Below are 17,236 nucleotides of genomic sequence, written 5' to 3' on the forward strand. Positions count from 1 at the left end.
TGGTGTGTTTTTGTTTTGATTCCTTTGTCTGTGACTTACCAGTTATTTCTCCACAGATCAGAATATGTGACCCTAACCAGGGAGGACGTGACATCACAGAGGAGATTATGTCTGGAGGAAGAACGACCTCCACGCCCACTCCTCCGCAGGTTTGTTGATGTCCTCATCTGTTTGACATGAGCAGGGCAAATAGGGCAATCCTTTAAACGGTTTGTTCTTTCTCAGAGTATTGGTCCAGAGGCGGGAGGTCCTGTCCAGACCAATGGTGAAAGTGTTCCGCTTGTTACGATCAGAGCCGGTGAGTGGGTTTTCTTTAAAACACCCAACCAGGTTTTCATCTTTAACCTTCAAATAGTCTTCGTTTACTGTTTACACTTTCGGGCTTCGGGGTCTATACGACCCCATCAATTGATTGAGTAATTGTACAAAAAATATACATTTTTAATCATACAAATAATATATCATTTTTTTCGTTTACTTCTCATCTATTCATTAATGCTGTGTTTTGGAGATATAACGTACTTTTGTATCCATATACCACACAATTCCTCAACTACACCATTAGCTTGCATATGAAATATTATTTTTTGACACATTGCATTTATGCTCTAGTACTAAGGCTTAATTTGTGTATATATTTTTTTTTTGATAAGAAAATATATTTCGTTTTTTTCCCCATTTCCCATTCATTTCATTGTGTTGACCCAGAAGACCAGAAGTGTAAACATTTATTTATTTATTTTTACATGCCTTCAGAACAACCGAATCAAGCCCAGTTTTTTTGTGTGTGTATAGATGGATAATGTATGAAAAGTCACAAAATCTTATTCCACTGAGATGAAGGGAACATTTTTTTTTTTTAAGTATAATTTGATTGGGGTCGTATAGACCCCATGACCCGATTTGATGGTTAAAAATCCTGGTTGGTAAATGTAAAAATATTAGGGAGTTAAAAAAAATCCTAAAAAGAGCCTTTTTGAAGTTGTCAAACCTTTTTAAGAGGTTATGATTTTTAGGAACAGTCTTTTCAGAACATTCAAATCAAGTTTTGTCTTTTAAAACAATGTTTAGAAAACAGATAAACATTCAAAGATGTTTTTGGGAATACAAAATATTTCACCCATAAATGTTAGTCATTACTTGCCTTTATGTCCCAAACCTGTATAAGTTTTTCTTCTGCTGAACTCAAAAGATATTTTTAAGAATTTTCGTAACCAAACAGTCGACTAGCCATTAACTTTTTTCCTCCTAATGTGGAAGTCAAGTCTGGTTACCAGCATTCTTAAAAATATTGGTTTAGCAGAGAAATATTTGAGGGCGATTAAATGACCATTTTCATTTTTGGGTGAACTATCTCTAAGTTAGAAAATTAGAAAATGGCAGTTAAGTTATTTATTAGGAATATTTAGTGAATCCGGCCCTAGGAATGTAAAATCGTCAGCTTGAGTTTCTTCCTGCTTATACTGATTTTATACCATTTACTGCCATTCCTTAGATGATCAAGTGAAGTCCATAGTTCCTCTTGCAGCTGTGTCCACCCCCCCTCCATCAAAGACACCGGAGCAAGCCCCAGCTGCCGACTCTAAACCTATGTCAGAGGTCAGACCTGTTTCACCGTTGAGCAAGATTCCCATTCCTCCAGCAGAGGAACCTGCGCTATCCCCCAAACTCCCTCCTTCTCCCCCTCCTGCCACAAACGATCCCCAATCTTCAGAGCCTCAGACTGGTGACAGTGTGGATGCTCCAGTGCTCCCTGATGCCCCCCCTACTCAACAGGAGGAGCCCGAAGACGCTTCCCCTCTTGAGCCGACTTCTACTGAGGTTGCTAAAGATGAGCCAGAGGTAGCCAAGGAGAAAGAGTTCGAACCTGTGGCTGAATTAGAGGTCGTATCGAACTCTAGCCCGGCTGCTGTCGCCTCCATCCCCATGGAGCCTTCTCCTGCTGTAGCTAAAGAAGGTGATAATGCTTCTGAGGACCCCACCCCTGTAACCAAGGCGACACCCATTCCAGAACCGGTCGTTGATGAGCCAAAGGAACAGCCTTTGCTTAACGGTTTGCCTCAGGATTCTGATGAGGCTTCAGATGTGAAGCCAGAGAGCTCCACTATTCCAGTTGCTGAACAAGCAGTTCCTCAGGTCCAGCAGAGCTGCCTTACGGCTGTGAAAGCACCTGTGGAGGAAGCAGAGAAGGAGAAAGTAGAGGAGATGCCTGCCCCTGTAGCAGTCTGCCCTGTTGAGGAAACAACTATGCAAGGTGGGAAAATAAGTTGAGCAACACTTATTGGTTTCTCTCTTTTTCGAGTTGAAGTTTGACTTTGCTTTCTCTCTTCCTCTTCTTAGCTGCCACAACAGTAGTGCCAAAGAAGAAAAAGAAGATCAAGGATCTGAATAACAAAGGTTTTGGAGATGTCCTAGATGCCTTCAAAGAGGTTTGTAGTAATTATAATAGTTGGACACATTTTCGCTTTACAACAGTAGACCTTTTGTTTCATTCTGTGACTTGGCATGAGTACACATGTGCATTTATGAATCCTCATTACCGATTTCAGCCAGAGGAGGAAAAACCTACTCCTGAGCCAGAGGTTGCTCAGAAAGAACCATCCCCTGCACCAACCCCTTCCCCACCAGCTGAAGAGTTGGAAGAAACATGGGAGGAAAAGGAGGACAAGCTTGACACAGAAAATATTGAACCTGAGGCATCTAAACCTGTGGAACAGAAGTATCAATATAAAGAAGGTTAGAAGTCAGATTGAGTCTCGCTTAAAGGGTTAGTTCACCCAAAAATGAAAATTCTGTCAGTAATTACTCACCCTCATGTTATGTTGTTCTAACCCCGTAAGACTTTCGTTCATCTTTGGAACACAAATTAAGATATTTTTGATGAAATCTTGAGAGTTGTCTCACTCCTCCATAGGCTTCTATTGTAATTGAAACCTGCCGGCCCAGAAAGTTATTAAACCATTGTTAAAATAGTCTAAGTGACTATAGTGGCTCAACTTTAAGTTTATCAAGTGACAAGAATACTTGTTAACTGAAGTGATAAATGATAGATAAACAAACTTCACTTAATTGATCAAAAATACAGTAAAAACTTGCTACATTAGTACATTAATTAATTTTCATGAATAAAGTTAACTTTCTAATTGCATTGTTTATGTAACAGTGAATAAAATTTAAATCTTTAAGGCTATGGGTTGTATGTTCTTTTGGCTAGTTTTTGCATTCCCACAAAATAAAAACCAAAATGTTGCATTTAAAGACTTTTTGGTGGTCTTGTACAAGGAAAATTCACCATCTCTAAATGTCTTTAAATGTTTATGGGGCTGTCCTGCTGCTTTATTTATTTATTTTCATTGTCCCCCTCCTATAGAGCAATGGAAGCCCATCAACCCAGAAGAGAAGAAACAATATGATCGAGAGTTTCTGCTTGGCTTCCAGTTCATTAGTGCAAGCATGCACAAGCCAGAGGGTTTGCCGCACATCAGTGATGTTGTCTTGGACAAGGTGAATCATCTTTCTGGACCTTACAGATTTAACCTGAGCTATTTCCTACTGATAAACACCCCCTTGCTCTTTGCTGTTTCCACAACAGGCAAATAAAACCCCCTTACGGCCATTGGATCCCAGGAGTCTGATGAACTGTGGGCCTGATTTCACACCTTCGTATGCTAACTTGGGTAGGCCATCATCTGGAGGAGGAGGGCGTGGACCGGTCAGTTGACGTTCTTTATTATGATTTTAAAAGTCAGTTATATGTAATGTGGCTTTATGTTCAGGTATTTTTGTGTTTTTAGCACTCTTCTCAGTCTGCACGGCGCCCTCAGCCAGGTCGAGGCAAAGACCAAATCAATCGCAACCCCAAGATCATCACCAGCGTGTCTCTTAAAGACAATGTGGAACTCAACCAGGCTGAGAACGCTTGGACACCTTCGGTGAAGAAGCAAGTCCGAAGCCGTGGAGCAGAGGAGGAGGAAGATGACTCAGATACCGCAAAAACAAAAGAGTTGTTCCGCCGCGTGCGCAGCGTCCTTAACAAGCTCACGCCACAGATGTTCCAGCAACTGATGAAGCAGGTGACGGAGCTCAGCATAGACACGGAAGAGAGGCTCAAGGGTGTCATTGACCTCATCTTCGAGAAAGCCATCTCCGAACCCAACTTCTCTGTAGCTTATGCCAACATGTGCCGCTGCCTTATGGGGGTGAGTAATGTTTGCTTTGGTGTGTTGGCTCCGTTGATGACCTGTTTTTGTTTGTCTGGGCCACTGAAATTTTCTTGATTGTATTGAGGAACTGAGAAGCCTTTTACTGTTTATAAATCTATTAAATTTGTTAAGTCACTGACCATTTCTGCTGATGTTAATGGACTTAAACTTGTAGTTCAATGAAGAAAATTATTTAAAATTATTACAAAATTTTTACATTTCTTGTCGTTCCAAGTAGGGCTGTCAATTTGCATGGAATGCATGGAAAACAAGACTCTAAAGCAGATGCTAATGACTATTATGGGCACCGCCATTTAATATGATTGCGTTATTAGAGCGTTTTGTTTTTACCTGTATTTTATTCTTGAACTGAGACATGAATGTTTTCAGGACTCAACTGCTTTCTCAGTAAACCCATCAGCCATCATGGTCATTTGTATTACTTACAAATGCCTTTTAATTCTTGGCGCTTTATTTTTGTCATGTTAGGAATTTTTTTTATTTGTAAAATAAGTAGGATGAGAATGTTTGAATAAAACGGTGAAAGATTAAAGACAGAAGTTACGTTTATTAAATTAAGGTTAACAAAAGGATTAATTGACTTAACAATTGATTTTTATAATCATAAAAAAAATAATATATCGACTAATCGTTAATCGATCATCAAAATAAACGTTAGTCACAGCCCTAGTTCCAAACCCATAAGACCTTTGTTCATCTTCGAGAAACACCAATGACAATGTTTTTAATGAAAGTCTATTCCACTGAAACTTCTTAGTAATTTATGTGAATCAAGTGGTTTAATCCAAGTCTTTTGAGACATCTTGAATATGAACATATTTAATTTGACTTTTTAGTCCCATTTAAACAATCCACGTGCACACAGAGAACATCAAATATGGTAAACAACAATGATGCTAAAAATAAATCATTGGTTCTTGTGCATCAAGAACATTTAAGCTATATTTGAGTAAGTGATGACATAATTACAATTTAAGAAGTTTCTGAAATGTTTTATAAACTATTATTCTGAAATATCTAAGTGCGTTTTCAATTATCTGTTTTCCAGCTTAAAGTGCCCACTTCGGACAAACCGGGAGTCACTGTGAATTTCCGTAAACTACTGCTCAATCGCTGTCAAAAAGAGTTTGAAAAGGACAAGGATGATGACGAGATCTTTGAGCAGAAACAGAAAGAGTTGGATGCTTCCACTGAGGTGACGTCTCGCCACATTTATCTAGAGGTTTATCAAATAGTTATGTTAAATTAAAATTAATACTATTTGGGTGGTTTTTCCATAGGAAGAGGAGCGTCAGCGACTGAATGAGGAGCTGGTGGAGGCCAAGGACAAGGCACGTAGACGGTCCCTTGGAAACATCAAGTTCATCGGAGAGCTGTTCAAACTGAAAATGCTGACAGAGCCCATCATGCATGACTGCATTGTCAAGCTCTTGAAGAACCATGATGAGGAGAGCTTAGAGTGCCTTTGCCGGCTGCTGTCCACCATTGGCAAAGACCTAGACTTTGAGAAGGCCAAGGTACAGCACAGTTTGTACTTTTGCAAAATGATGTGATTTGACCAATCAGAATCAAATATTCATCAGAACTCTGAGGAGTTTGAGTTATGAGCTTAAGGTTTTAACGGTATTACTACTCTAACCGATACTGCTTATCGATCCTATACTTATTCTATACAGTATTCTTGTCAGTTCTTTGTTATATTTATTTATAAAAACAAAACAAATTAAGAACATAATAAACCTTGCTTTATAATCTAACATGTTTTTTAGGGTTGGTATCGTTCTAATTTTAACGTTTTTTCTGCTTATCTGATCCGATTCTTATCGATCCTAATTTCGATTCCTATAAGGTAAAAAAAAAAAACTTAAATATCATTCCCATTTAGTCCAATTGAGAGAATTTTAATTGTAGCTGAATATCATGTTGAACACTTACGCAAGGAACATTTGACTGGTTTAAAAATATCATATAAAAAAACACTAGCCTACCTAATAAATTTCAAGCATTATTAAAGTAAACACTCCATAATTAAAGAACAAATAAAAAATTCACAATTTTCACTGCATAAATGGATATATTAATACTTATTAAAGCTAAAGTTATTAATTCAGGAACTGAGTAATCTGCTCTGCCTTTTATTGTTTAATTCACAACCGTCAATTAGACTGCTGCCACTTTAAAGGTGCGGTATGTAACTTTTTTTTTTAGTTGGCATAAATATACCATAATATGTTTGCCTTTGAGTTCACATTATCTTTCTCTGAAAAACACTTCTACAGCCAGTTATTTTAGTCTTTCTCCCAACGATTTACACCCATCTTTGACACGTTGCCTGTCCTTTTTGGAGCGCACATTGAAGGTTGGAAACTGCATGGATTGTTGTGGTTTTTATTAGCTCTTTTTTTTTTTTTAATTTTCAAACACGTCCCGGAATTTAGCAACCTGGAGACTGCATTTTACTGCAATCACTGATTGTGCTGATTCCGACATTAAGTTTGGGTTTTAGAGAGAAATGACAGCGCACCGCCGTGAGGAGATGGAAGTTAAGCTAGACGGAACGCAGCTAGTTTTTAATTTATTTATTTATTTTAATTTTTTACCTCGCATCTTTTTTTATAATCACTGGAACCCAAAATTGAAATAAAAAATAAAATTAGTTTAACATCTCCACCCTAGAGTGTAACCAGACTAAACTTAACTTATCTCGGCCATCCTCACTAATTAAGCAGTGGTGTTCGTGAGCGAGATCTCTGTTCTGGATTGCCAAATGCAACAGACAAATGGTTTATTGGATATAGGAACAGCTGCAAGATAGTCTATATAGCAATACTAAAAAGTAAATTCATTTTCTTAAACGCTACACAATAGAACATTATAAATTTAAGTTGTGACAGTCTTCACTTGTTTACGTTTAGTCATTACATAATATTGTTCTTTTATGTACAGCCTCGTATGGATCAGTACTTCCACCAGATGGAAAAGATCATTAAAGAAAAGAAGACCTCTTCTAGAATCCGCTTCATGCTACAGGATGTATTAGATCTCCGAAAGGTAACATCATACTTGGTTTAAGAAATATTTTTCTTTTCATTTAAAAACATCACGTTTTTTTATGTAAATAAAGTCGTTACCAGTTTTTCTTGCATTTTTATTTCCTCACTCTTAACTGTGCATATGGTCCCTGTCACAGAACAACTGGGTGCCCAGGAGAGGAGATCTCGGTCCCAAGACCATTGATCAGATCCACAAAGAGGCTGAGTTGGAAGAACACAGAGAGCAAATCAAAGTCCAACAACAGCTGCTTTCCAAGAAAGACTCTAGTCAGGGTCGAGGGGGCCGTGGTGGTGGTGGTGGTGGTGGTGGTGGTGGTGGTGGGCAGCACTCCTCAGGGGGCCGTGGTAGCCAGACCCAGGACGAGGGCTGGAACATAGTGCCTATTTCCACTAAGAATAGACCGATTGACACCAGCCGCCTTAGTAAAATTACTAAGGTAAATTTTTGACCTTTTTTCTTTCAATTTGAAATTCATGGCATAATGTTTTCGGTTGTTTGATTGTCAAATTTCCTGTCTTCAGCCTGGTGATTTCAGCAACCAGCTGTTGGCCCCAGGAGGAAAGGGCTCATGGGGTAGCTGGGGCAAGGGGAGCAGTGGAGGCACTGGAGGCACAGGACCCAAGGCCACTGCAGATCAAGGTGAGTTTGCCCAGTTTTAATTAAAGGTGCTTAATTAAATTATGCTGGTTGTAAGTCTCCTCATATCACTCTGTTAAGCGGTCTAAATATATGCCATCTGTGGAAGGCGTAGGACCATAGAATGTTTGTTTAATCGTTGCGTTCGGTCCGAACGGTCCTATAGCACAGCGGTTCTCAAACTGGGGGCCACTAGATGGCGCTAGGGGGGCCGCAAAGAAATTCTAGAATATGAAATTTTTAAAAAAAAATTATTTTACCTGTATGTAAGTTTGGATTGTCCTATGTGAAATCTGCATTGCATGATTTCTTTTATATTGTAAAACTTGTATAAAATTGTATGTCTTCTATATTGAAAAAGTATTTCTTTAAGTAGAGTAGAATTTTTTTTTTTTTTTTGTTTCTTGCTGAAAAAACAGATTGCTGTTCAAATTTGCAAACCAAACTTGAGCCACTGTCATTTACTACCTAAAATGTAAGAAGTTTAATGCACTTTTTTACAATCAGCAAATTAATTTTTCAGTGTTCATCTTTTACTATGAACATCACAAATGTTCAGTATTCAATACTTTTGTTGCACTTTTCAGACAATATTACTGTTAACTGTCAACCATTTTTTATAAAAAATTGTTATATTTAATGAAATGTACAATTTAACTAATTTTGTATAGTCAAAGACATAAAGCTACAAACAGAACTGTTGTTCCAGCATTGTACAAATTCATTTGTTTTTGGTACAATCTAAAATTTGTAAGTAAAATTGTACGTTTGAGGATGTTTTCGTTATGAGTTTTCTTTTGGGGGGCCACAAAAGGATTCACCCTACACAAGGGGGCCTCCTCCTGAAAAAGTTTGAGAACCACTGCTATAGCATGTGTCCTCTGTCGGTCAATGGGTGTTTGTTTACCACTGCACAGGCTGTTCACCCCGACATAAGTCATCAGCGAGTTCACGTACGCTGTGCAGACAGTGACAATGGCAAGCTGCAACAACCAGACTCTCATTGTGGTACCTCTGGCTAGTTTTGCTCGCTAAACAAACCAAAAACTTGCTGCATCTAATTCCCTTTTTAAGAATTTGTTTACAATTTGTTTATTGTAGTAATGTTACTCACTGTCTGCACTGTAAAGTCTACTTACTGGTGAAGGACACATGATGTATTGCAGTAACATAGTCTCTGGTCTTATTGGCTGTCTGCATTCATGCTTTCAGGAGGGAATGGCTTTGGACGTTGATTTGCTGGGAGGGTGGGGCGTATGCTTTTAGTGCTATCAGGCTAAAGCTAGCTTTTTCCCAGATGTCGTATTCCACCTTTTTTTAACTTGAACCTCACACAGAAGAGAATACCAGCTCTTTATTCATATCATAGATGGGTTAGATAGCTGCATACGAAGGCAACGGACGTGAGTGATTAAAAAAAAAAGGGGGTAAAAGAAAATATTTCTTATTTTAATGTCACAAGGCTTTAGTTAAGTTGTGTTGGCTTATTTAAATGTTAGTTTTGGCAAAATGAATCGATTTTATTAATCTTTGCGATTTCCAAATGGCGATAAGCCATCAAGATTTAAGTGCGTTGACATGTAAAATTGCAAATTAAACGTGCAGCCCTAATTTGAAGCCGTTTTAAGGCCCTCTTGGAAGTTTGAGTAGATTTGCTTTACAAGCACTGGTTTACTCTGTGACAAAGGGGCACGAGTTTAATCTAGAAACCAGAATGTCTTGCAGACTTGGTGGTCTCTTTTTACTTGAGCTAGTTGTCAACCCCACAAGCGTAACTTTCGTGTGGGCAAACATCACTCATTTTTTACAGAAAATCTAAAAATCTAGTTGTCTGTTTCATTGTAAATTCAACTCTAATGCTGTCCTTTTTAATATTGTGCAGACCAGGGGAGACCTGCCACTAGCACACTCAACCGCTTCTCTGCATTGCAGCAGTCTGGACAAGCCTCATCATCCTCTTCCTCACTTGACTCTGATCGTAGAGTGCCTCAAAGGTACAGTTTTGAAGAGCTTTTTGTTGTTCAAATGAGTGTTAACATCAGTGTTGCATGGTAATCATCTAATACGTTTTTTTGTATGCCCATCTCCTATGTAGAAACAGTTCTAGTAGGGACCGTAGCGACAGAGATCGCAGTGACCGTGACCGAGAACGCAATGACCGAGATCGATTTGACCGATTTGATAGGCGGGAAGACCGGGACCGAGGCCCAGACAGACCTCGTCAGCCCATCACCAAACGCAGCTTTAGCCGTGAAAATGAAGAGCGCAGAGGAGGCGACAACCGCGGACCACCAGATTCTGTACGACGCGTCTCCAGCATGACGGAGAACCGCGACCGAGGCAGTCGGGAGCGCGATAGAAGCAAAGAGACAGGTGAGAGTCAACCAGCCTGTGAAAACCTGTCATGAGCTGCACCAGCAATACAAATGTTTGAGTTGATTCATAAATGAATGGCTTCTTTACCTGCTTGGGTTTCCTAGTGAAGCCAATTTCAGTTCCTGCTCCACCGCCTCCTGCTCCAGCCAAACCTGCCCTGAGTGAGGAAGAGCTGGACAAGAAGTCCAAAGCCATCATTGAGGAGTATCTCCACATCAATGACCTGAAGGTATGTAAATCCAGATGCACTTTATCATAAAGTGAAAGTGTGGCCTGCTGTTCACCCTCATTTTGGGTACCTGATGGGATTGTGGAACTGAGGACCCATTGCATAGAAAAAAAAAAAGAAAAAAAAAAAGTTTGATAAAGATGATGCATTTCTGTATCAATTTAAACCTGTAAATTTACCCTGGCCCCTGATGTTATTCTCATTACTTGTCTGTAGGAGGCAGTGCAGTGTGTGCAGGAGCTGAACAGCGCCTCTCTGCTCTTCGTGTTTGTACGGAACGGTGTGGAGTCCACACTGGAGCGCAGCACCATCGCTAGAGAGCATGTTGGCCTGCTGTTTCAGAAGCTTGTTACTGCTGCATTACTACTTCCTGAGCAGTACTACAAAGGGTAAGTTCATACCCAGTTAACCCTGAACCCGTATTCTGGACAAATGTGAGCGAAATAGTTTTGATTTATTTTTAGTCCTCTGTGCCCACATTTGTCCACAATTACAGGTTTAAGGGCTATAAAGTGAATACGGTTTGAGGGTTAATTATTCTGAACAATAATACGGTTCAACAATGTTACATGATGACAACTGCAAATGTTTTTTTTCTTTGCTCTAATTTAGCATGTTTGCTTTAGTTGAAATAAATTCCATAAACAATATAACAGCTAATGCTATCAAAACTCAAAACCATTATTTTAGTATTCTTGTAAAATTTGCTTTAATTTGCATATTTTTAGCTTTCTTTTCATTAGTTTAAGCTGTAGTAATTGAGCCTTTGTCTTAATTTTTTTTTAAATTTATTTATTTATTATACATTTAGATTTAATTTATTTGATTTTTAGTCATTTTTATGCTTTTATTTCGGTTTTAGGTTATTTTTTATAAAAAATATTTCTGTGCGCCTGCACTTTGATTTGATTGTCTAATTTTACCCACTGTAGACTTCAGGACATTCTGGAGATTGCAGATGATATGGCGATTGACATTCCTCACATTTGGCTCTACTTGGCTGAGATCATCACACCCATGTTGCAAGAGGGGGGCATCCCCATGGGTCAGCTCTTCAGGTTAGTCACTGACTCAGATACATGTATGCAAAGACTATAAAGCATGTACACACCATCTGAACTTTTTAAATCATTCTGTCCACAGAGAAGTGGCCAAACCTCTTCTGCCTATTGGCAAAGCAGCAATCTTGCTTGTTGAAATACTTAACCTTCTCTGCAAAGAACTGGTGAGTATCTTGCTATGGCAAATGCTTGACGAATACGATATTTGCATACACTGAGAATATTTCAGAGAAGAAAATAAATAATCAATTCTGAAATTGCAGAGTCACAAAAAGGCTGGAGCGATGTGGTGTGAGGCGGGACTTAGCTGGAAAGACTTTCTACTTGAAGATGAGGATGTCAATAAGTTTGTTACAGAGAAGGTACTGAAAGCTAAACATATTAAAAGTAAAAAGATTAAAAAGGGTGGGAACCATTGTTGTGGTCAAACATCACTGCACGTTTGCTAGAAATGTATTTTTCCTAATCTTGGTTTAATTTTTCTTGCAGTAATATTTTTATATATCGTCTATGCTTGCTTATGCACCTCCACACCATATCTTTATGCTGCCATGTCTTCATGAGTCTGATGGTTCTTAATGCCATATTTGTAGAAAATGGAGTTTACTCTGGGTGAGGAGTCTGAGAAGCCCAGTAAGAAAGAACTGACTGCTGAGGAGCTGAGTAAACATTTGGACAGGTTGTTACAGGAAAAAGCCAACAACCAGAGGATCTATGACTGGGTTGAGGTGAGCTTGTGTGCTTTGGGCTGTGGTTCAAGGCCCTATTGCAGCGATCCGCATTATGGGTACAAGATTATCCGCATGGGACATGTACTGACTGGTGTTTTTCTCCTTTAAAGGCTAACCTGGATGAGCAGAAGATGAGCTCCAATCAGTTTTTGCGGGCCCTGATGACATCTGTGTGTCAGTCTGCCATCATCTGTGAGTGAATCCATCAAATGCAATCTAGAGCCTCAAATGCAATCTAGAGCCAGACCGATATATCAGCAGACCGATATTATCGGCCGATATTAGGCATTTTCCAAACTATCGGTATCGACAGTTATAATGGCCGATAAATGAATATTTAAATAAAATAAAAACGGACGAAACACACTTGAACCATGTCATGAGTGTTGGAGTTGTATAGTTTGTCCACCAGAGGGCACTCCACTGTTTCCTGTTGGCAACACTCGTTGAATTGGTCATGAGACATACATTGCTTGAATAACAAGTAAAAGAACATCCCCATCAGTTCTCTTAACTCAAATAAGCATGACAAAATTTGTGACTATCATGTCCAGTTTAAAATAAATAAATAAATAAAATATTGGCCGATATATCGGATTCTAAAACCCAAAAATATTTGTATCGGTCGGGCTCTACAATCCACATTCCTTTACTTTAGTTTGACTTCAGACCTGATATTTCACTTGCTTGTACTTGATGTTAATTGTGTGCATAAATGAACTGTTGAAGGTGAGAACCCCTACAAGGTGGATGGGGAGCAGATTACCCAAAGGGCCAAGCTGCTGCACAAGTACCTCTCTGATGAAACGAAGGAGCTGCAGGCACTCTACGCTCTCCAGGCTCTCATGGTGCAGATGGAGCAGCCGGCCAGTGAGTGCTGTTTTGTTTTGTTTTTTCTTCCTTGGGGGTTCAGCTTTAATGACTTGGTTTAATTGTGTTGTATTGTTAATCTATTGTGAATATAAAGTAATTTAGTCATTTATTTACCCTTTTTTTTGGAGATACATTGCTTTTCAAAAGTTTGGGGTCAGTAAGATTTATTTGAATGTTTTTGAAAGTGCTCACTAAGGCTGCTTTTATATGATCAAGAATACAATAAAACCAGTAACATCGTGGTCAATATTACAATCTAAAATAAATGTTTATTATAAAAAATATATTTTCATAAGTGAAGATTTATGTGATTGCAAAGCTGAATTTTCAACAAATAAATGACTTCATTTATGATTCTTATCATGAATCTTCAGAAATCAAGACAATTGCTAATATTTTGTGCAAACAATTTTTTTTTTTATAGTTCAAAAGAACAGCTTTCATTTAAAATGGAGATTAATTTAAATGTATTTTCTGTCACTTTTGATTAATTTAATGCAGTGGTCACCAAACTTCTCTTGAAGAGGCAAGATCGACCTATAGATTTTTCATTGCTGATTCCATTTTATTTTTTTTTTACTTTATCTTTTAAGCAAGTTTTTGTTAATTTGCCTTCACTTTCAAATGGCTGCAGTTTTTTTAAAGGCAACCACTGCATTTTAATCACAATCCAAACAAAGATGCTATACACAAATGTAGCTCATGCTACATTTGTGTGTAGCATCTTTGTTACATTTGGAATCAGTTGTTTTGAGAGAAATTAGATTGCATGATTTCACTACTTAGCTGGACTGAATGAAAATGTAATGTAACAATTTCCCAAAGCTAAAATCGCACCATTCTCTATTTGCTCTGTTTTGGTTTTATGCACTCTCGGACACCAGGTGGCACTTATGGGGGAAGAAGCATTTCTTTGGGCACTGCTGTAAAAAAGCAGCTGTGCTTATAAACACGACTTTATACAACAGGAAAACAAATATTTGTAATATAATATCATGTAATATTTTCACAAATTACATTTCGGAAAACGATTGTAATGCGGTTTGTGTGGATGGCTGGAATAAAGGAAGAGAGATCATCCAACATTAAACTAAATACCGCGATCGGCAGGTTGGCGACCACTGATTAAATGCATTCTTGCTGAATGTTAATATCTTTATCTTATTAACTTTTAAAATGTCTTGCTGCTGTTGGCTTTTTAAACTCCTTTTGTTAAGTGTAGTTGACTAGCGTTTTCTCTGTTTTACCCAGATTTACTGCGCATGTTTTTCGACGCGCTGTACGACGAGGACGTGATCAAAGAGGATGCCTTCTACAAATGGGAGTCCAGTAAAGACCCGGCGGAGCAGCTGGGAAAGGGTGTGGCCCTGAAGTCAGTCACTGCCTTCTTCACATGGTTGCGGGAGGCTGAGTCCGAATCTGACAACAGCTAATCCTGAACTTTGCTAGCCCAGGTAGCACTGGAGAAGAAACCGCTTCCAGGGACTGAGGAGGATATCTGACAACAAAGTTGAACTTGGTCCTCACGAAGCCAATCTTATCTGTTCAGGGTGGCTCTTGACAGATACAAACTACAATCATTTCTCAGTCATTTCTTTTGCTCTCTATATCTCTTGTGGCTGACGTCCACCAAAAATCATAAAATTTAAAAAAAAAAAATCCGCAGGACTGCTTAAACTTGTTAACAATTCATCGTCATTTATTTTTTATGAGAAATCTTGGGGGATAAAGTACAAACCAACGCTGCTCTTACATGTTAATATAGATTTATATGCAACGTGGTATATGACGGACCAGACAGGATGTCATATATTGTATAGAGGGCTTGATGGCGATCATGTCCTTTAGGTTTGTAATTTCAGATCAAACACGGAGCTCTTACAGAAGTTTTTCTTTCGTGTGCGAGAGGAGTCATGTTTTTAAATCTGCAAAGACAAAAGTATATGAGCTTAGTATTTGAATTCTCTAAGTGACGGATGAAATTTGCGTAGCGTTTGTATTTCGCCCTTTTTTGCTTCCTGTATCCTTTAGTAAGGGGTGGACCTGTTGAACTTCAGGATGATGGTCTTGGATGGACTTTGACCTTTTTGACCTTAGTACTGCTGGATGAGGAGGGGGGGTCCAACATGCTTCCTATGAAGCCATCCATGTCCTGCTTCCTACCCCACACTTTTGCGTCTTACCTCTCTTGAAGAACTGATGGGGTCTTTCATGGAAGCCCTACTTAAGCAAGCCTGCAGTGGAATTTTAAGAGAAATCATTAAAACTTGAAGCATATAGAAAAATCAACTTGATGAAATGACAGTAATGATCCTAAAGCCTTTTCTACTTGCAAAGTGGAAATACATTTCAGGAGCGTTCTGCACATACATATGGAAATGTGTTTTTTTTTTTTTTTTTTTCCTTTTTTTTTTCTTTTCCAGAAATTAAAAGTTTAAAAATCCGATGTAATGCCATTTATTTTTTTCCAAAAACAATGGCTGTTTCCCTGTATTTAAGATTTGTTTTCTTCCAGATGGTAAGAGGTGCTTACAATGATCCATTGATTAGTTTTATTGAAAAAAAATGTGTAAATATTTTTTTGCGCTCTTTATTATTTAAGGAATTAAATGCTTTCACATCAAACTGGAAACGTTGGAGAGATGAAACATTGCAAATAATAAAAAATTATCAAGTTGCTTAGAGTGTGTTTTGAGGGAAGTGGAATCTGGGTGAAGGAGTGTTTGTTTTTGGTATTTTTTGGGGGGGGATGTGTTTTTTTTTTTTTTTTTTTTTTTTACCATTTGTAGAAATGCAACTTTGGCGCTTTCATTCTGTAATGAGTTTTTGTGCCAGGAGGGGGTGTGCTTAACAGAATTTGTTCAAATGAAGGTTAGAGGGCTAGAGATACAGTTGTGTTCAAAATAATAGCAGTCCAACATCACTAACCAAATCAATCACTGTTTTTGGTAGAAATTATATTTCTACATGGCAAATGATTTACTAGTAGGTGTAGTAGAGTAATAGAAAAACAACAGACCCAACAGTCATGACATGTATGTTGCTAGTTCTGTATAATTGAATCATTAATTGAAAGGGGTGTGTTCAAAATAATAGCAGTGTGGAGTTCAATTAGTGAGGTTAATAATTCTGTGAAAAAACTAGTGTCAATTAGTGGCCCTTATTTAAGGACGAAGGCAGTACTGGACTGTACATGGTGGTTATAGTGCATTTCTCTCTGAAGATCTGAATAAAATGGGCCGTTCCAAACATTGTTCAGAAGAACAGCGTTCTTTGATTAAAAAGTTGATTGGAGAGGGGAAAACTTATAAAGAAGTGCAGAAAATGATAGGCTGCTCAGCTAAAATGGTATCAAATGCTTTAAAATGGCAACCAAAACCAGAAAGACGTGGAAGGAAACGGAAAACTACTGTTCGAATGGATCGAAGAATAGCCAAGATGGCAAAGACTCAGCCAATGATCAGCTCCGGAGTGATCAAAGAAGATCTCAAGTTACCCGTGAGTACAGCAACAATTAGAAGACGCCTATGTGAAGCCAAGCTATCAGCAAGAAGCCCCCGCAAAGTCCCATTTTTAAAAAAACGACATGTGCTGAAGAGAATACAATTTGCCAAAGAACACATTAACTGGCCTAAAGAGAAATGGCGCAATATTTTGTGGACTGATGAAAGTAAGATTGTTCTTTTTGGGTCTAGGGGCCATAGACAGTTTGTCAGACGACCCCCAAACACTGAATTCAAGCCACAGTACACTGTGAAGACTGTGAAGCATGGTGGCACAAGCATCATGATATGGGGCTGTTTCTCGTACCATGGTGTTGGGCCTATTTATCGTATCCCACAGATTATGGATCAGTTTGAGTACATCAAAATACTTAAAGAGGTCATGTTGCCTTATGCTGAAGAGGAAATGCCCTTGAAATGGGTGTTTCAACAAGACAACGACCCAAAACACACCAGTAAGCGTGCAGCATCTTGGTTCCAGACCAACAAGATTAACGTTATGGAGTGGCCAGCTCAATCCCCGGACCTTAATCCTATAGAAAACCTTTGG

General features: G+C 38.6%; 1 protein-coding gene and 1 non-coding gene across 4 annotated transcripts in view; both read left to right on the forward strand.

Annotated features, from left to right (window-relative positions):
- eif4g1a (eukaryotic translation initiation factor 4 gamma, 1a) overlaps window positions 1-15,862 on the forward strand; it is a 28,902-nt gene extending 13,040 nt beyond the window's left edge. For all 3 annotated transcript variants that reach the window (XM_039675850.2, XM_039675851.2, XM_039675852.2), the window contains 24 exons: window positions 57-149; window positions 226-298; window positions 1,496-2,254; window positions 2,341-2,429; window positions 2,550-2,736; window positions 3,371-3,504; window positions 3,593-3,712; window positions 3,795-4,199; window positions 5,272-5,418; window positions 5,504-5,740; window positions 7,170-7,274; window positions 7,414-7,713; window positions 7,799-7,916; window positions 9,796-9,907; window positions 10,009-10,286; window positions 10,394-10,518; window positions 10,735-10,907; window positions 11,451-11,576; window positions 11,662-11,743; window positions 11,843-11,941; window positions 12,173-12,307; window positions 12,421-12,502; window positions 13,040-13,180; window positions 14,435-15,862. In XM_039675850.2, coding sequence (XP_039531784.2) covers window positions 57-149; window positions 226-298; window positions 1,496-2,254; window positions 2,341-2,429; window positions 2,550-2,736; window positions 3,371-3,504; window positions 3,593-3,712; window positions 3,795-4,199; window positions 5,272-5,418; window positions 5,504-5,740; window positions 7,170-7,274; window positions 7,414-7,713; window positions 7,799-7,916; window positions 9,796-9,907; window positions 10,009-10,286; window positions 10,394-10,518; window positions 10,735-10,907; window positions 11,451-11,576; window positions 11,662-11,743; window positions 11,843-11,941; window positions 12,173-12,307; window positions 12,421-12,502; window positions 13,040-13,180; window positions 14,435-14,616 — 4,302 coding nt within the window. In that variant the 3' untranslated portion in view covers window positions 14,617-15,862. The remainder of the gene's footprint in view (window positions 1-56; window positions 150-225; window positions 299-1,495; window positions 2,255-2,340; window positions 2,430-2,549; window positions 2,737-3,370; window positions 3,505-3,592; window positions 3,713-3,794; window positions 4,200-5,271; window positions 5,419-5,503; window positions 5,741-7,169; window positions 7,275-7,413; window positions 7,714-7,798; window positions 7,917-9,795; window positions 9,908-10,008; window positions 10,287-10,393; window positions 10,519-10,734; window positions 10,908-11,450; window positions 11,577-11,661; window positions 11,744-11,842; window positions 11,942-12,172; window positions 12,308-12,420; window positions 12,503-13,039; window positions 13,181-14,434) is intronic.
- On the forward strand, window positions 4,228-4,298 carry LOC120483289 (small nucleolar RNA SNORD66). The gene has a single exon (XR_005623581.1). It is a non-coding gene; the product is annotated as a small nucleolar RNA SNORD66 (small nucleolar RNA).
- Window positions 15,863-17,236: the final 1,374 nt, after the last annotated feature.

Source organism: Pimephales promelas, chromosome 5, assembly GCF_988280905.1.
Source record: "Pimephales promelas chromosome 5, fPimPro1.hap1.1, whole genome shotgun sequence".
In the NCBI taxonomy this organism is placed as follows: domain Eukaryota; kingdom Metazoa; phylum Chordata; class Actinopteri; order Cypriniformes; family Leuciscidae; genus Pimephales; species Pimephales promelas.